Genomic DNA, 18,799 nt, shown 5'->3' with positions numbered 1-18,799 from the left:
AATACATATATATTTTTTTTATAATATATAAAGTTACGTAATACAGATTTTTGTTACATGGGGAAAAAAATTCAAGTGGAGGAAACAACTCTATGTTTGCTTGTGAACTTATCTGTTTTCATATCTTATTTCTTTGTGCCTTAAGTCTGACCACACCTATCATCCAAGGAAAAGTCAGAAACTTAAAAAAAAACAAAAACATATGTGTGCATGAAGTGTGAACTAGAAACAAATCTCAGTCTGGAGAGGTGCAAAGGAGACAATAACAGAAAGAAAAAAAAACATAAACAAATGAGAAGCCTCATCAAAATGATCAGTCAAACAGCTTTGTCTCATCTTTTTTTTATAATTTTTTTTAATTACTAATGGTATCAAAGGCACAAAAGAACAAAATAACCCTGTCAACCCAACATACAAAATACATAACTGGGATGACAGACCAACAAAGATTATCCATGGGTGCATGAGGGATCCCAAACTTGAGCCTTGAAGCTCATTCAGAGCTAGTGGCACTGCAACATACATCAACTGATGTTCTTGCCTATGAATTGTTACTTGTTCTGGCAAAGCAATTTTGTCCAGCACAGTGCCTGCCTGAATGTTTGTGAAAGCACCGGAATTCAGGTTTTTCAGGCCCCCCCACATGCATCCACGATGATCAAGCATGATGATGCTAATTTGTAGAAATTAAATGTGGTTACCCAGTTCACGTCCTGTCAGTTCAATACTAGTTCTATGACTCCAAAACAGTTGCAAGCATGAACAACTAAATGATGGTAACACAATTTTCACATCCAGCTCACAGTAGTCCAATGGTTTGCATGACCACAGAAAATCTAGTGGTAATAAAAAACGAAATGATAAAATAGAAAAGATTTGGTCCCTGCATCTTCAGACAACTTAAAAACAACAACAAAAGCTATGTAATATTTGTAGCTTATCTGTTAAACATGTCTCAACATGGTTTTCTGTTAATATACCATTCACATTTAATGCGTATAACATTATACAATATAGTCTATACATACTTTCTTTCTTTTTTTTTCCAGCATTGAGATGTAACAATCTTTCTTTGGTCTTGTGCCTGAACATTTTTCCATGATTCTTTTCACTGGCTCTGCGTGCTATCTGTGCACTCTTACCAAATGCTGAAATTCAAACTGTTAAAAGATATATGAAAGATTTACTGTGATGTGAGATTTGTGTAGGACTAGAGGTCTACCATTTGATATAAGCTACACCTGTTGCAAAAAATCCACATTTCAAGGACATCTGCAAACTTGAGCTCTGTGAACAACTCGTGCTATAAAAAAAGAAAATAAAAGAAGTAAAATTGGACAAACCACAAAAAAGTAATACAATGACAGTAAAAAACACACAAAAAAAACAACAACAATACATTGACAGTGAATTTTTTTTTAAATAACAAATATAAACAACCTTACTTAAAGCATGGCAAATGCAACAAAATCTGCTGCTTGTACACTGGCCTGTGTAATCACAGTGAATCACACGATGCCATCTTGAAAATGAAAAAAAAAAAGTTCTCATGGGACAAATGTGGCCATTCTATTACTTTGACTCCTCCTCCTACAATTACAACTGCAACTATTCCTCTTAAATACACTACATGGTTTACTGTTAATCTTGAACAATTTTCATCAACTGAAGCAGCATTTTATAAAGACTTGAATCCTTTCACAGTTAAAACAATCATCAAATGATAAATCCATTTGCTTCAACTTCTAAACCTATAGATGTAAAAAGAAATGAAGAAATTAACCCAAAAGGATCAAGCTCAGCTATGAAATACCAAAACGTGCAAAATAATTGAATGCATCCAACAAATTTGCCCCTGTCAAAAATGTAATAACAATATTTTAAAGGATATAAGATTTCAGGATCCAAATTTTCGTTCGAAAAATGCCTTGAAGCCTAAATAACTTCAAATTCATACGATATATATAGAATCTGCAGTTGTCGTACAGCATTCTTTTTTCTACTTCCATCTTCTTTTTTTTTCTTTTTCCAAATCAGAAACATTTCCATTTATGGCAAATTTGTTTTCTTCAAAACTTACTGGTTTACAAATAATGAAAAGCATATACATGGCACAATCCCTTTAGTACACACTTGCCAAACGTTGTCTCTTAACATTTAAAAATTATATGCACCATCAGAAATCATCATATCACCACCACCATCATCAATTAATAAAACTGAAAAAAAAAAAACAAAAAAACCCAACATTATCATTTCACCACCATCATCATCAACTTAATGAAATAAAATGAAAATTAAAAACAAAGTGAGTCAGAGACAGAATCCTGTGCAAGAATGAAGTCCCAAAATGTGGCCCTCCTAAGAACACCAGAACTTTGTTCCATCAACAGCATTGGAAAATCCGTGCCAAACCTCTCCGCTCCTCAGGAGGTGTATCACTAGAAAAACAAAAAAGTGAATTCCATCATAAGTCATTGAAACCTGGTGCAGTGTCCTGCTAATTATGGATTATATTTATGTATGTAATTAAGTATTGGTATGCTTTACTTATTTTATCCAACCACTTCTACCAGGAAGTGCACCATGAGGAGACGAAGTTGGTGATCTCTAGCAAGATGGGAGGCCTGGATTAGTGCCATTTTGTGGGCACCAAGCATGTCTGAAACTCTGTCAATCCATCACTAGTCTTCCTCTGAATCCTGAGTACCTGATGCTGCAGGCTCACAAGACTGGCTGGTTAACTGGAAATCTTGTACAGTGACCAAACCACTTTGTGTGTTGGTGTGCTATGTACTGGCTGGTAGGTGTAGCACAGACTATCTTTCTGATGTCGTCGTTTCTGAGCGGGTCCCTTCTGGTTTTGCCAATTGCTCAACAGAGACATCTCATCTCACAAGTTGTCAGTTTATGCTCAAGGGCTTTGTCTAGAGTCCATGTCTTGCACTGATAGACCAGGTTGGGAAGTACTGGCATGCATGTGTCGGTAAAGGTATGTTTTGAAGGATATAGGTACATAAGCATATTATATGTATGAATTGCATGTAATGTGATGGTTTATCATGCAGACATGAATGCATATCATAGTCTTCAAAAGACTGATTATTGTCTTTACAGTCAAATTTATTCTCCTTTTCTTTCCCCCAGTGAAGAAGTGTTTTTTTGTTGTTGTTTTTCTCTTGATTTTAATTACCTAAGCTTGTTTCGCATGTGTAAAAAAAAACAAACAAACAAACAAACCACACTCTCTGTCCATCCTTACTACTTCACTTGTAGTTAGCAGTGTAGAAGACCTCAGCACAGAAGGAGAAATCTAATGGCAGTGTGGCACCAGCTTTTCTGGCGCCCAAAACAGCAGCCCCAACTGCAGCTGATGTCTGTAGTTTGTGCAAGGTGATCACCTGGATGCCTGCGTTTGGTCCTTGGGCCCTCATGACACTCTCAAAACCTGCATGAATAATTAAACATGTCAACATGTTTGTGTAAGGTGTTCGCAATTAAAATTCACAAAGGAGTTCTTTTCAGGTTTTTCTTCAATCTTCTTCATGGCTAATACACACAATGTTTTCTTTGCTTAGAAAAAAACAACATATGGTAACAACTCTGAAATAAATGTGTTCATTTTGACTCCTTTTCAAAATGATTTGTGAAGCTGCTTCCTATTGATGCTTTGATGCTTTAGCTGGCAGCATGTGCCACATTTGTTCAAAAGGATGTATATATCACAAAATACAACACACACAGTTCTTGCTTGTTTACATGTTCTTCAATGATGCCTGCTTCAGAAAACTTTCAAGAACTGGACTGTATCTATACTACTGACTTGGTGGCTTTCCCCTAATATATTCCATCTTTCAGCATGCACTTCAAATAGCTGTATCAAGGAGCAAAAAAAAAAAAAGTATATGGACTAAGAACTGTTGTCTAGCAAATAAAAAACATTGAAATTTTATTGGTCTTGTTATATTAGAGTACATACATGGCACCACAGGTCTTGAGACTTTTTAATCCAACCTTTTTTTTTCCATACCTGACAGGTACTGAGGTAGTACTATGCACTTTCAAATGTTATTGTTATTGTTGAAGTGATGTGTTTTTGTTGGTCATTTGTGTGTGTGTGTGTGTGTGTGTGTGTGTGTGTGTGTGTTTGTGTGTGTTGTTTGTATAAAGATGTTGCAATCCTCAATGCTCCAGTACGAGTTAAAGGTTAATCAAACTTGAACATGTGTGTGCGTGTGTTCTTGCTTGTTTGTTATTATGTAACTGGCATGTACCACAGACTGAGGAGACCACTCACCTTCCCGTAAAGCTGACCAGCTTTTGAACACAGACCCAACACAAACAACGTTAAGTCCTGCCTTCCCACTGAGCAGCTTCTGGGATAGAAAAAACAAATGACATCTTTATTACATACGTTACACAACATGTAGTCCTCCCTTTGAGTACAGCAGCATCTGGGATTGAAAAAAAAGACATTACATAACAATGCACTATGACAATATTACTCTTATCACACATTACATTGCATTTCACTGTGCTATTATGACATCATTACTCCTATAAGACATTACGTTGCACTACACAGCACCACCATGACATTTCTGTTATAACACATTACATTGCACTACACTATGCCACTATGACATCATTACTCTTACAACATGTTACACTAAACTACACTATGACATCATTACTCTTATAACACATCACATGCACTATATAATACTACTACAACACTATTACTATTATAACACATTATACTGCACTACGATATGCCACTATGACATTATTACTCTCGTAACATATTACATTGCACTATGCCACTATGACATCACTCTAAAAACTTGATACACTGCACTACACTATGCTACAATGAAATCAGTAGTCTTATAACACATCACATTGCACCATACCATGTCACTATAATATTAATTCTCTTAAAACATATCACATTGCACTACACTATGCCACTGTGATATTATCACTCTTAAAAATGTTACACTGCACTAAACTATGCCACAATGACATAATTACGCTTATAACACATTACATTGCACTACACCATGCCACTATGATATTATTCTTGTAACTCCAAACCCCACTCCTTTGTCCTGACACACATTTCCGTCTCCCATGCCCCTCACACTACTTTCAGACCTTGGCAAGAATGACTCTGTCCCAACCTTGACTGCAGCCAACAAACTACCAGATGTGTATAAGTGTTGACAAAACTGGATGACCATAGTTTCTAATCCTTTACAACTGTTGACAAAAATGGATGACCATACCTTCTAATCCTTGACAACTGTTGAAAAAACTGGATGACCATACTTTCCAATACTTTACAACTGTTGACAAAACCGGAAGACCATACTTTCTAATTCTTTGTAACTGTTGACAAAACTGGACGACCATATTTTGTAATATTTTAAAACAAATGCACGACAGAATGACCATACATTCCTATCTTTTTCAAATGTTGACAAAACTGGAAAACCAAATTTTCTTATAATTTATAACTGTTGACAAAACTGAATAACCATCCTTCTAATCCTTTATAACAGTTGACAAAACTGGATTACCATATTTTCTAATACTTTACAACTGTTGACAAACCCGGATGACCATACTTTCTAATCCTTTACAACTGTTGACAAAACTGGATAACCATACATTCTTATCTTTTTCAAATGTTGACAAAATTGGGGGGAAGAAAACATACTTTCTAATCCTTTACCAGTAGCTGTTGACAAACCTGGATGACCATACTTTCTAATCCTTTACAACTGTTGACAAGACAGGATGACCTTACATTCTTATCTTTTTTCAACAGTTGACAAAACTGGAAAACCATACTTTCTAATTCCTGCAACTAACTGTTGACAAAACTCGATGACCATACTTTCTAGTCCTGGGCTCACCCAGCCATTACCTTTACCACATGCTGGTCAGCACCTTTGTTCTTCATTGAGGTGTGCAGATCAGATGCTGATAAGCACTTTTCACACATTTACCACAAGCAATTTTTGTTGGCAGATTTTCGTTCAGATTCCCCCTCTGCTAAAAATAGTTCACCCAGCTCATTTACCTCCGCTCTTGATTTCACCACCTCCCTGCCTCTCCGGCTGAGTGGCCTTCAAACAACACACATACAGTGCCCAGCCAAAAGCCATTTTTGTCCTACAGTCGTGGGAAACAACTGTAACACATTTAGAAAGCTTAAAACATTTCCCGCTAGATTTCAGTTTCAGTTTCAGTTTCAGTAGCTCAAGGAGGCGTCACTGCGTTCGGACAAATCCATATACGCTACACCACATCTGCCAAGCAGATGCCTGACCAGCAGCGTAACCCAACGCGCTTAGTCAGGCCTTGAGAGAGAGAGAGAGAGAGAGAAAAAAAAAAATTATTACTACAATTTTTAAATTAAAAAAAAAAATTATTATTATTATTTTTTTTAATTATCATTTATCTATTTATTTATGCTTATAGTTGACTTCATCAAGTTTTTGCACCTTATACATATTATCTGTTGTGGTAGTTACTGGATAAACAGAGAATGTTGCCAGAGGATGGATCCTATCTAGTTGCAACACAGTGCACAGTTCTGACACTCACAGATGTCAGGTATTGTTAATGGCTGTCCATAAAGATTATAGGCTGATATTTCCACTGATTTTTTGACTCACTTGTGTAAACAAAGTGAGTCTATGTTTTAACCCGGTGTTCGGTTGTCTGTGTGTGTGTGTGTGTGTGTGTGTGTCTGTGGTAAACTTTAACATTGACATTTTCTCTGCAACTACTTTGTCAGTTGACACCAAATTTGGCATAAAAATAGGAAAAATCCAGTTCTTTCCAGTCATCTTGTTTAAAACAATATTGCGCTTCTGGGATTGGCACAAAAAAATAAAGAATGAAGCCTAATTATATGCAAACTGCATTTACTGTTATATTTATATTTTTTGTATTCTCTAAACTTGGCACTTTGATCTGATATTCTGACCCAACAGCTAGAGCAATCATTATTATCATTTTTTGTTCAAACAGGAACTTCTTTTGCTAAGCATGGAATTTTTATTTATTTTGCAAACGTTTTGGTGCAGATAGTAAAAAGGGGAAATTACTCTGTAATGCTAGTGGAGTTAATTTGCTTTAAACTGATCTTTCTCATCTTAAACATTACATTTTGAAACAAGAGAGGCAAGGCCTTCAAGACTCACTTGTGATGCACTTTTTAAAAAAATGCAAGCTTTTTATGTATTGAGTATAATTTCAAAATGTAATGTTTAAGATGAGAAAGATCAGTTTAAAGCAAACTAAGTTCCCCAGCAGAGTAATTTCCCTTGTTCTGCTATCTACACCAAAACATTTGCAATAAATAAAACTTCCATGCTTAGCAAAAGAAGTTCCTGTTTGAACAAAAAATGATAATAATGACAGATCCTTTGTTGGGTCGAATATCAGATCAAAGTGCCAAGTTTAGAGAATACAAAAAATATAAATATAACAGTAAATGCATTATACTCAATACATAAAAACTTGGATTTTTTTAAAGTGTATCACAAGTGAGTCTTGAAGGCATTGCCTTTCTTGTTTTTTTTTTTGTTTTTTTTTACCCATCTTCAAAACTAGTGACAGTCATAAAGTGAAGCACTGCCTTTGTGCATGCTGGAACTTTCCAATGAATTTAGTTCTTATATTGTTTTGCTTTTTGACTCACCTGTGTAAACAAAGTGAGTCGATGTTTTAACCCGGTGTTTGGTTGTCTGTGTGTGTGTGTGTGTGTGTCCATGGTAAACTTTAACATTGACATTTTCTCTGCAAATACTTTGTCAGTTGACACCAAATTTGGCATAAAAATAGGAAAATTCCAGTTCTTTCCAGTGATCTTGTTTAAAACAATACTGCACCTCTGGGATGGGCACAAAAAAATAAAAAAAAGAAGCCTAATTATATGCAAACTGCATTTACTGTTATATTTATATTTTTTGTATTCTCTAAACTTGGTACTTTGACCTCTTATTCTGACACAACAACAAGAGGAGTCATTATTATCATTTTTTGTTCAAACAGAAACTTCTTTTGCTAAACATGGAATTTTTATTTATTTTGCAAACGTTTTGGTGCAGTTAGTAAAAAAGGGAAATTACTCTGCAATTAATGCTAGGGGACTTAATTTATCACAAGTGAGTCTTGAAGGCCTTGCCTCTCTTGTTAATCATTATCTTATTATGTTTAACCTCCATAACTCACTTTGTCTATCTTGGGGGCTAAGGCTATGATGTGAGCTGCCATGATCTTTCCAGCATCGCTGAAGATTGAGCAACAAAGGGGATCTTTTTTTTTCACTGCTCCTGCAACACACATAGAACCCACCAGTCACAGTGCACAGATGTTCAGCTGTTGTGAAATGTTTAGCATCATGAACTAATGAGCAAGTCTCTCTCTCTCTCTCTCTCTCTCACACACACACACACACACACACACACACCACTCACTCACATATATACAGATTGTTAACATAACTTTTACCTCATATCAAAAGAAACAAGGACTTGAAGCAGATGCATTTTAACTGATGACTGTACATTTTAACAACCACAAGAAACGATCAAACAACATTGATTCCTCCTATACATAATGTCCTTCAATTGACTGCACATTTTAAGAACCACAAGAAACAAACAACAACCTTGATTCCTCCTATACATATGTCCTTCAACTGACTGCACATTTCAGCAACGACAAGAAGCAAACAATCAAACAAACAACCTTTATTCCTCGTATACATATATATGTCCTTCATGATCACTCTCCACATCTATGTGCATCACTCTCTGTGCCCAGGCTCAAATGTGTTCCCCCAGCACTGTTAAATCACACTTCAGAATCCTTTTTCTTCTCAAGCCCAGAATGGCATAATCTATTATGTGTTTACTACTGATTTTTATCTTTTTTGTGTGTGCTAGATTAATTTTGCAAATATATGTGCATTGTAACTGAGTACTGTGTCAAGGCTGATTTTAACTGAAATTTAAGAACTACTGTGAAAAATCTTCAAAGAGTATAGTAATACCTTCTGCAATGGGAACACAGAATCCTGCTATTTTAGATTTTTCAAACTTGGTGTAAAGGTATGGAAGCAGACCTGGCCAGTCTTCAATCTGTGGAAACAAATGAATATAGCTAAGGCACACTTAGATTTTTCACTCTCCCTCATAATAATAATAATAATGATATTTACATAGCGCTGAATCTTGTGCATAGACGAACCAAAGCACTTTCGCACCAGTCATTCACACGCATGCGTAACTCTAAAACTGGAGAAACTGAAGACAAGGAAGAGGCAGAGAAGGGAGGCTATTTTGGCAAGAGGTGGGTTTAAGGCCAGACTTGAAAGAGCTGAGTGTGGAGACTTGACGAAGCAAAAGAGGAAGTTCATTCCAATTGCAAGGTCCAGAGACAGAGAAAGAACGGCGGCCAACAGTCGAGAGTTTGAATCTGGGTATGTGTAAGCAGAGTGGATCCGAAGCTGATCGTAGTGAGCGAGATGGAGTGTAGAGTGAAGGCAGCCTCAGAGATAGGAAGAGGCTGATTTGTGAATACATTTATAACACAGAGTGCTGATCTTGTACTTTATTCTGTGTGAGACAGGGAGCCAGTGGAGATGTTGCAAAAGAGGAGTGATGTGCTCAGATCTTTTCTTTCTGAGGACGAGTTGGGCAGCAGAGTTTTGTGTGCACTGAAGGGACTGAATGGATGAAGCAGGCAAACCAGACAATAGAGAGTTACAGTAGTCAAGGAGAGAGAGAATGAGAGAAATGACAAGTCTAGTTGTTGCATCAATGGACAGATATTTCCGGATGGAACTGATAGGCTGCTATTGACAGTAGCAGGACTGACACGTCTGACTGATAAATTTTTGCATGGACAGTGTGTTGTCAAAGACAACGCAGAGGTTCCTGACTGAACTAGAAAGAGGGATGGATGTACTGCCAAGTTTGATTGTGTCAGTTGTGATGGAAGAGAGTTTTTGTTTAGTTCCTATGATCATTGCTTCAGTTTTGTCCGCGTTCAACTGTAACTTATTTTGAGTCATCCAATTTTGAATGTCCAGGAAGCAGTTGGATGTTCCTTGCAAGAGCGACGACAGTTTTTCGGGGGTATCACTTTTCTGGAGTTGAGTGTCATCAGCATAAGAATGATGACTGACATTATGGCGGTTGATAATTTCAGGAAGAGGAGCAGTGTACAGTGTGAAGAGGATCGGGCCTAAAACAGATCCCTGTGGGACTCCATGTTCAATTTTAACAGGTTCAGACTGGAAATTATCAACAATGACAGCCTGGAATCGATCAGTGAGATAAGATTTGAACCAGTTTAGAACAGTGCCGTAAATACCAAATGTAAAATGAAGGCGGGAAAGGATTGAATGGTCTATCGTGTCAAAGGCGGCTGACAAGTCAAGAAGAGTGAGAAGGGAGATCTGTCCTGAGTCGGACGCTAGCAGTAGATTGTTCAGGATGTGGAGGAGAGTGGTTTTGGTGCTATGGTCAGTACGATAGGCAGACTGAAATTAGGTCACGGCAGCCCCCATGGCCGATGCCGGGGAACCTATGAACGCCTAAAAAATTGACTAATTTTGAAGTGCATTTTCTCAAAGTTGATTTCATTTTGTGAAGAACTATCCAACTGAAATAAATAATTATTTATCATCCATATTTTTTATTTTTATTGTGTTTGCTTTATGCAATGCGTGAATGAGTTCACGGATAGAAGAAAAAGAAGTGTACTGTAACGCGATATAGCGATCCTTGTTCAATGGCGGCTGGCGTCTTTCTGAGGGCGACACAGTTAGTTTCAACCACATAGTGGTAAAAATCGCATCCGTTGCTTTCCATTCATTGGTTACTGTTCGAAAAACTGGGAGCGATGAAATGCGAAAGTTCAAGGAGAACTTTTGTGTGTTTTTTTTCCAAGCCTTGGGCGAAGCAGGGTAGTTAGATCTGAGCGCAAAGTTACGGGAATTTTTCGGCTATCTTTCAATGCCTTGCGCAGTTCGAAAATGAAATCCGACCCTGCGTGATACTGCATGAGCGGTAAAGAGCATTTTCTGCTGATTTCAATGGTATCCGAAACTAAGATTTTTGATCCATGAGCATTTTGCTCCAGCGATTCAAAAGCAGGTACCCCTCTTCATCAGTTGCGTCAGCCCAATCAACATTTGACACAGGAGAGCGGTACTTCATCAAACACAAAAATGGCACTGTTTCTCCAGAAAATCTTAAGCTTCATCGGTAGGTTTAATATTATTTTTGAAAACGAATGTCTTTAGCACTTTCATGCACAATACTGAGGTGAAATTCTTTCAATCAGTATTTTGATCGATGTCAGCAACTGAGCAGCTTGGATCTATTTCATCAGTGTTTTCGTAACGTGACACCGTGTTTCAATCGGAACACGATTTATTTTTTTCTGAGTAAAACACACAAAAACTTTGATACAGAATGAAAAATGGACATGTTAGAATGGAGCCCATGAATTCCCATTACTATTATTGATTGATTTTTGCTTTAGTAAGCAAAATATTACCTGGGTCTAAAACCGGAAGTGCTCGGGACAGCATTAGCGTCGTCTGCTACAAACTCGGTGAGTGTTAAGTGAGTAAAAATTGTAATGTGGTTTCTTTTTCCATAAAATGAGCGTTTCATTCAACATCACACAAAAGTATGATATTCTAGCTGCATTTTGCTTTGATAGCTGTGAAACTTTATATTAATATATACAGACAGATAGATACTATGCTCTCACATTCCAAAAAGAACAAGAACACCAATTCATACTAACCCCCTGCTCCCCCCACCCCCCTCTCTCCTCTGCAAACTTCACTTTAATAATTTGCTGAGAGTTGTATAGTAATTCCCCTCCCTTGTCTCTGAGTATCTCCCACCAATGGTAAGGAGAGGGGAGGGGGTTGTCAATGGTTGTGGCAAACTTGGTATTGAGCCAAATCAATGACCACTTGCTCCAGCTGAGAATCCATGACTGCTGACAGTGATATAACCCACCACCTCCTCCTTCCAGTCATCCCCCTTCCCCATTTCTTTCCTGTCAGTGGAGTAGGTGTGTTTGGGTGAGAGAGAGAGAGAGAGAGAGAGAGAGAGAGTTTGCATTTGCACATGTATGCTTATGAGTATGTGTATGTATGTCTGAGTATGAAAAAAGTGTAATGTGAAGAGATATATGATAATTTGAACAGAGCAGTCAACATCTTGTTTCTTAAAAAAAATTAACACCAATTTTTAACAAACTAAAATTAGTAAAATGAAAATCAGTACAATAACACCCATAACCTAAGTTGCACATCAGGTTCAGTCAAACTATATAACACTATCAGGGATCCAGCAATTAAGAGTACAATATATGTGTGTGAGTGTGTGTGTGTGTGTGTGTGTGTGTGTGTGTTCATGTAACCCATGATATGCTGTGCATCTCAACTGCATGAAACAGAAAACAAAGGGATAATTCATGAAATGATAAAATGAAAAATACCATGCACATATTGTGAATGAAATATTCAGTTTGATATATATATCAAAGGCATGCATTCTCACATACACACACAAATAAAGGTGAGTACACAAAATATATATCAAAGAATAAGATACTAAGTATGATGTGCATATTAACAATAAAATATTCAATATTTAGTTATAATATATACCAAAGACATTTAGTAATACATTCATCTCAGTCATGAAATGTAGTACCCTGAAGTGGAAATATTTGAGTAAATAATCGCATGCACCAAGATGAACAGTACATAAGATGAACAGTACATGTAGATGGCAAAGCTCTTGTCAGCAATTGGAAAGGACAGACCCCCAAAACTTCAGCCTCAGTTGTCAAAGCCTAAGTTGTTGCAGCAATCTGAGTTATTGTGTGAAAGGTAAATGCAGCCAAATAGTTCAGTGCAGTGAATTTTGTGTTGATGTTGAATGAAATACTTACCTGTTAGTATGCCTTTTATAATTCTGTTGTCACAGTGTTTTCCTCCCACTCAAAACACACCAAAATTGACAAAATCCTACATATATTAAACTGAAAACTCTGTTTTTGGTTTTATGTTTTTATTGAATATAACATTTGTTCTTTCTTATGAGCTGATCTGTGTCTCTAACATGTTGCAGAAACGGCTGCTCATGGCAGGGCATGTAAGACCTATTCAATGATCCAAAAAGGCCAGTATGAACATCTCAGGTAGCGAGCAGCATGCTATTGCTGATGCCAGGCAACCTGTGAGTGCCAAAAATGAGAGATTTTTTGGTGTGCATTTTCTCTCTTGTGAATGCCATTTTGTGAAGAAATAAAGATGCATCATCCACCTTTTATTTCTTATTTATTGTGGTTCTTCTATAATGAAATGCATGACTGAGTTCATGGATGGAAGAAAAAGCTAGAGAGCTGAAAGAAAATAGATTCATATATCTGTCATTTTTGCTAGCAACTTCAGTAATATTTGCTCCCTCCTGGGAACCTTTGTTGTGGAATGCCCCATCAACCTATCCATTCTGTATAATGCTCTCAAGTTGCATTTGTTTGAAAATTTGCAGGAGGAAGGTGGCAGAATGGTTAAGACGCTCAGCTGCCAATACAGAGAGTCCGTGAGGGTGTGGGTTCGAATCCCGCTCTCGCCCTTTCTCCTAAGTTTGACTGGAAAATCAAACTGAGCGTCTAGTCTTTCGGATGAGACGATAAACCGAGGTCCCGTGTGCAGCACGCACTTGGCGCACTGAAAAAGAACCCATAGCAACGAGAGTGTTGTCCTCTGGCGAAATTACGTAAAATGAAATCCACTTTCATAGGTACACAAATATGTAAGCATGCACTCAAGGCCTGACTAAGCGCGTTGGGTTATGCTGCTGGTCAGGCATCTGCTCAACAGATGTGGTGTAGCGTGTATGGATTTGTCCGAACGCAGTGACACCTCCTTGAGAAAGTGAAACTGAAACTGAAAAGCAGTAATTTTGCAGAAGCCAATCAGCCAAGACCACTGGTAACTCATTGTGGCTGTAACTTCAATATTTTTTCAAAAACAAAAATTTTGAAGAAGTCTCATCCACAACGTGCACCCTTATTTATGAGAAAATCAGGTATCATTCCTTTTCTGCCAACTTTAAAGGGAAGTTTTAAGGTTGATTTTAATTCATTTTGAAAGCTGATGTTTAACTTAACCCTTTCGCTGCCAGGAAAATAAGATTTAAGTGAAATCTATTTGCCAGGGTTTTTTTTCACAAAAAACAGGTATAAATTTTCAAAAAATTCTGTGCTCTTTGTTATTGGAGAAAGACCCATAAAAGTATATATTTTCTGAAAGGGAAATGAATAAAGAATACAAAACACATGATATTTTCCCATTTTATATATTTTAGTGACATGCTGTTGTTTTGAAATCAGTTTTTTGTTTTTTGTCACATTTTCAACTTGTTCATTACAAACATTAGTCAGGTAATTTGCACTAAAATATATGTTCTGGACAAATGTATATCTGCACACACAAAATCATACTGGAACAACCACAATATAAAAAAACTGAAAAAGAAATAGATGCATAATGCATTGACTTCTGCAAGTGATAATATGGATGTGAGGCCACGTCCCTCAGTCTCCACCCCCCTCCTCTTCACCCCTCTCACACGGTCACTTTATCCAGTAGACCGCGTTGGCTGAGTGCCAAGAAAATAGCCCACACCGTGGCCTGCTAAAAATTTGGTGACTTCTGTCGTCTGCTGGAGCTCAACAGCCGGCATCACTCACTGATAATCGTATTTTGGCCACTCTCTTGATTGCTCCCTTTATTTTCTATCAAATCGTCCTATAAATGTTCACCACTGTCTTCTTCGAATTTATGCTTCAATTCTTTCTGAGCATCAGCTAAAGAAAGTAATCTTGGCTGATTTAGTTCGCCACAATCGCATGTCTTGAGCACGGAGTCAGTCCGACATTTTGTCGAGCGAGGAGAGGAGCCAGGCAAAGACTGCGGCCAGTAACCCAACCAAAACGTTCAAATAAAGGACTGCCTTATGACGCAGATGGTGTTTCTAGCTATGAATAGAATCTAGAAAGATTCCCCAAGCTAAAGCTACCAGCATTTTTGTCAACGAACTGAATGCAAAGTAGGGAAAAGTCAGAATATTTCGATGACAAGTTATCTCGTCATTGTGGCAGCGAAGCGTACATGCTTTCCATGACGAGTTATCTCGTCATACAGGCAGCCTAGGGGTTAATACACACACAAAATTTCCTGGTCCTACTTGTGACAGTTACTGAAATATTCATCTTTGCAGCATGCTACCCCAATAAACAGTCTTTTTTCCACTGGTCAAATTGAAGATTTTTCAAAGTTTGAGACTCTGATTGTGGACTTTCAGTTTTGTTGATCGCCATCGCCGTTCCAATTGACGACGTTTGCGTTTTGCAAGTCGAATGTCTTGTGTACACCATGGGGCAGAAGGTCTATCAGGGAGCATGCGGGTAGTGGGGGGTGCATGTTCATCCAGCAGTTGAGAGAGGACAGTGTTGTAATGTGTAGAGACATCAATGCGGGAAGAAATTTTGGAAAGGCTTTCAGCAGCTTGAGAAGAAAAAGTGTTAATGTTGATGGATTTCAGGTTGCGACGAGTAACGGACTTTTTTGGTTCTGGTAGGTTTTGAAATATTAAGCAAGAATATGACAGCAGAATGGTCGGAAGAGAGTTCATCAGTTACAGTCACTGACGCAATCATGGCATCACAGTCACGTGTGATAAGCCAGTCCAACATATGGCCAGATCTGTGTGTTGGTTCTGTAACGAGCTGAGAGAGAGAATGATTGGACAGAGATAGACATAGGCGTTTGACATCAGTGGAAGTTGGATTGTCAAAATGAAAATTAAGTCTCCGAGGATGATAAGTTTGCCAGAATGAAGGTTGTAGTAATCAAGTAATGTTCGGAACTCATTGTGAAACAGAGAAGACGTTAGGTTGTTTTTACGACAAGGAGGAGGATGATAGAGACAACAGAAGATGATTGAGTGACCAGGAACATTGAGAGTGACTTCAAGCATTTCAAAAGTGTCATGTGGAAAGGCATGTTTATGGGAGAAGGAAAGGGAAGACTCCAAGATGTCTCTGTAGATGATGGCGATGCCACCTCCACGAGACAGTCATGGAAATGACTTGGTTTTGTACCGGGGGAGGGGGGTCAGTTGTTTAAGTTTGGGTTCGTGACCTTGTAATTTCAACCAGGTTTCGGTGAGAAATACGATATCAAAGTTATTTTCAAAAATATAATCAGAAATATAGTCAGTCTTTTGATCAGGGCAGACAGACTGAGCATTGAACAGGCAGGCATAAAAGAGATCAGAGGCAGGCTGAGAGAAATTTAATGGTGAAGCAGGTGAGTCAGACAGACAGGCAACGGAAGGAGACGATGGTGACTGAGCAGTGGAGGACAGTGGGAAGGCAGAGAAAGGTCCAGGAGTTGAGACAGGTGTGGAAGGGGTAGAAAGCAGACCAGAGCCAATCATGGGAGATACACCACATTTTGGAAAAGTGTCAGAGAGGACACACACACACACATACACACACACACACATGCACATACACACACACCCACACACACATTTTCTCCATAACATCACAAATCTCACATCCCATGATCACTTACACAAGATACATGAACAGACAGATTCAGCAGGCAAAGTCAAGTCCAAAAGGAAATACCTCAAAATACTTCTTCATGGCTGTCTTGACATAAGACACATCATGGGGACAAAGAACCAAGTTGTCATCATGGTCAAGTGCGGTCTTCAGTGCCCTTTGGGCGATCCAGTAGCCTGATATGAAAACAAAAAAATGAAAAAATAAATAAAACGTTCAAATTTTAGATAAAAAATAGTAACTGCATATCAAGTAAAAATCACATTGTACAGTTGTAAAAAAGGACAATGAAAGAAAGTGGGGAACTTGGTGAAAGCTTGCATGTGAGTGACTGCAGGCAGAAACCTGCAATGCTGGAATGTTGTTGTTTTTTCCTTTCAGTTTAGAAAATGTACCAGTACAACTTGAAAATGTTAATGTGTGTGTGTGTGTGTGTGTGTGTGTGTGTGTGTGTGTGTGTGTGTATATATAAAACAAAGAGAGAAAATTCTCTCAGGCGCGATGGTCAAATGGTTAGAGTGCTGGATTCTTGCCTGAGTTTCCTGAGTTCAATCCCTGTCACACCTGATGGGTTAAGGGTGAAGATTTTTCCAATCTCCAAAGTCAACATGTGCAGACCTGCGAGCGCCTGAACCGCCTACATGTGAAAATGGCAGTGATTGGTAGGATATGGAAACAAGAACATACCCAGTAAGCACAGTATGGAGTGTGGCTGCTACATGGTCTGGTAAATATACAAAACAATCACACACGTAAACTTTTACATATCTGTATGTACCAGTATGTGTGTATGTTTATGTGCATGACTGAAACCTGACTGAATGATACAGGAAACAAATGATGAGCGCCCAGTTGCAACTCTCAGTCGGCTCTACCCAGGTAGGCAGTCTGTTATGCAAATGGCTCAATGTTTGTAAAGCGCTTAGAGCTTGGTCTTGAATGATGATAAATGCTATATAAGTGTCCATATCATCATCATCATCATCCCTCTTCCTCAGCAAGTGATACAACTACTGATGGATGTGACAGCTGAATGATCAGAACACTAAGGCTTTCAAACTGAGTGTTGAATCGCAGCTGTGGCATCTGGTGGATGACTGGTTTTTCAAATTCCTCCAGATCAACATATGTACACACCTGCTTGTACCTTAATCCCTTTCATGTGTATACACAGGCAGAAAATCAAATATGCACATTAATATTTCTGTCATCCATGTCAGCAATCTGCAGTTTGTGGAAAATGTGAACATTCCCAGCATGCCGCGCTCAATCCTGAAAGCCAAGTATGGCAGTCTTAAAGACAGCTTGAAGATATAAGTGAACTTGGGCACTGCAGCCTCAAAGTGAAGAAGCGGAAGAAAAACCAAATACTAACCTGAACCTTCATCTCCGATCAAGTGGCCCCACCCCCCACAACGATACATGGAGTCGTCAGGGTTGACGAGTTGGCAGTTCGATCCTGTTCCCGCTATCAACACTATTCCACCTACAACACATACATGTGTGTGTGCATGGACGGGTGTGGACAACTATGTTTATATATTCACAGAAGCATGCACAGAACTTTTAAAAGAAACACACTGCACTCGCACACACACGCACACACTCACAGTCCCACATGTACGCACATATGCACAAGCTCAGGTACACACTCTAGCACGCTGAGCCCAACCACCCAAATATTCACACACATTTTCTCTCTCTCTCTCTCTCTCTCTCTCCATGACATCTTGAACAGAGAGAGAGAAAGGTGTTTCCTTTTTGAATTGCGTGAAAGATTATTTAGTTCTTTTTGTCACCGCTGGAAAAACCACACTGATGAGATCGAAAAGTTGACTAGTTATGGGAACTTCAAACACATTTTTGCCAGGGAAACGTACATACCATGCCTGTGGAAAGAAGGATATTGGAACGCTCTTGGACAACTCCGAATGGGTGTATCTCAATTAAAAATGCATCACTATCTGTTTAATATGACATACAAAAATATTCTTTGCCCCGTATGTACTAAGGAGCCAGAATCAGTAACTCACTTTTTGTTTGACTACCAAGGTTACTCTGATATCCGTAGGAAGTTTTTACCTTGTTTCACCCTTTATAC

At 38.3% G+C, this 18,799-nt stretch overlaps 1 protein-coding gene across 2 annotated transcripts in view; it reads right to left on the bottom strand.

Moving 5' to 3' along the window:
* Positions 1-1,032: 1,032 nt before the first annotated feature.
* The window catches only part of LOC143293758 (N-acetyl-D-glucosamine kinase-like), a 30,451-nt gene continuing 12,684 nt past the window's right edge, over positions 1,033-18,799 (bottom strand). The window contains exons 5-11 of one of the 2 annotated variants that reach the window (XM_076604972.1): positions 18,074-18,184; positions 16,762-16,874; positions 9,074-9,161; positions 8,251-8,351; positions 4,298-4,376; positions 3,263-3,448; positions 1,033-2,441 (exon numbers count right to left, since the gene is read on the bottom strand). In XM_076604972.1, the coding sequence (XP_076461087.1) occupies positions 3,267-3,448; positions 4,298-4,376; positions 8,251-8,351; positions 9,074-9,161; positions 16,762-16,874; positions 18,074-18,184 (674 nt within the window). In that variant the 3' untranslated portion in view covers positions 1,033-2,441; positions 3,263-3,266. The remainder of the gene's footprint in view (positions 2,442-3,262; positions 3,449-4,297; positions 4,377-8,250; positions 8,352-9,073; positions 9,162-16,761; positions 16,875-18,073; positions 18,185-18,799) is intronic. The other variant, XM_076604971.1, reaches the window with a different exon arrangement.

This window comes from Babylonia areolata, chromosome 19 (genome assembly GCF_041734735.1).
Source record: "Babylonia areolata isolate BAREFJ2019XMU chromosome 19, ASM4173473v1, whole genome shotgun sequence".
Taxonomy (NCBI): domain Eukaryota; kingdom Metazoa; phylum Mollusca; class Gastropoda; order Neogastropoda; family Buccinidae; genus Babylonia; species Babylonia areolata.
The sequence above is the reverse complement of the archived record's forward strand: the minus strand, read 5'-3'. Positions and strand labels throughout refer to the sequence as shown.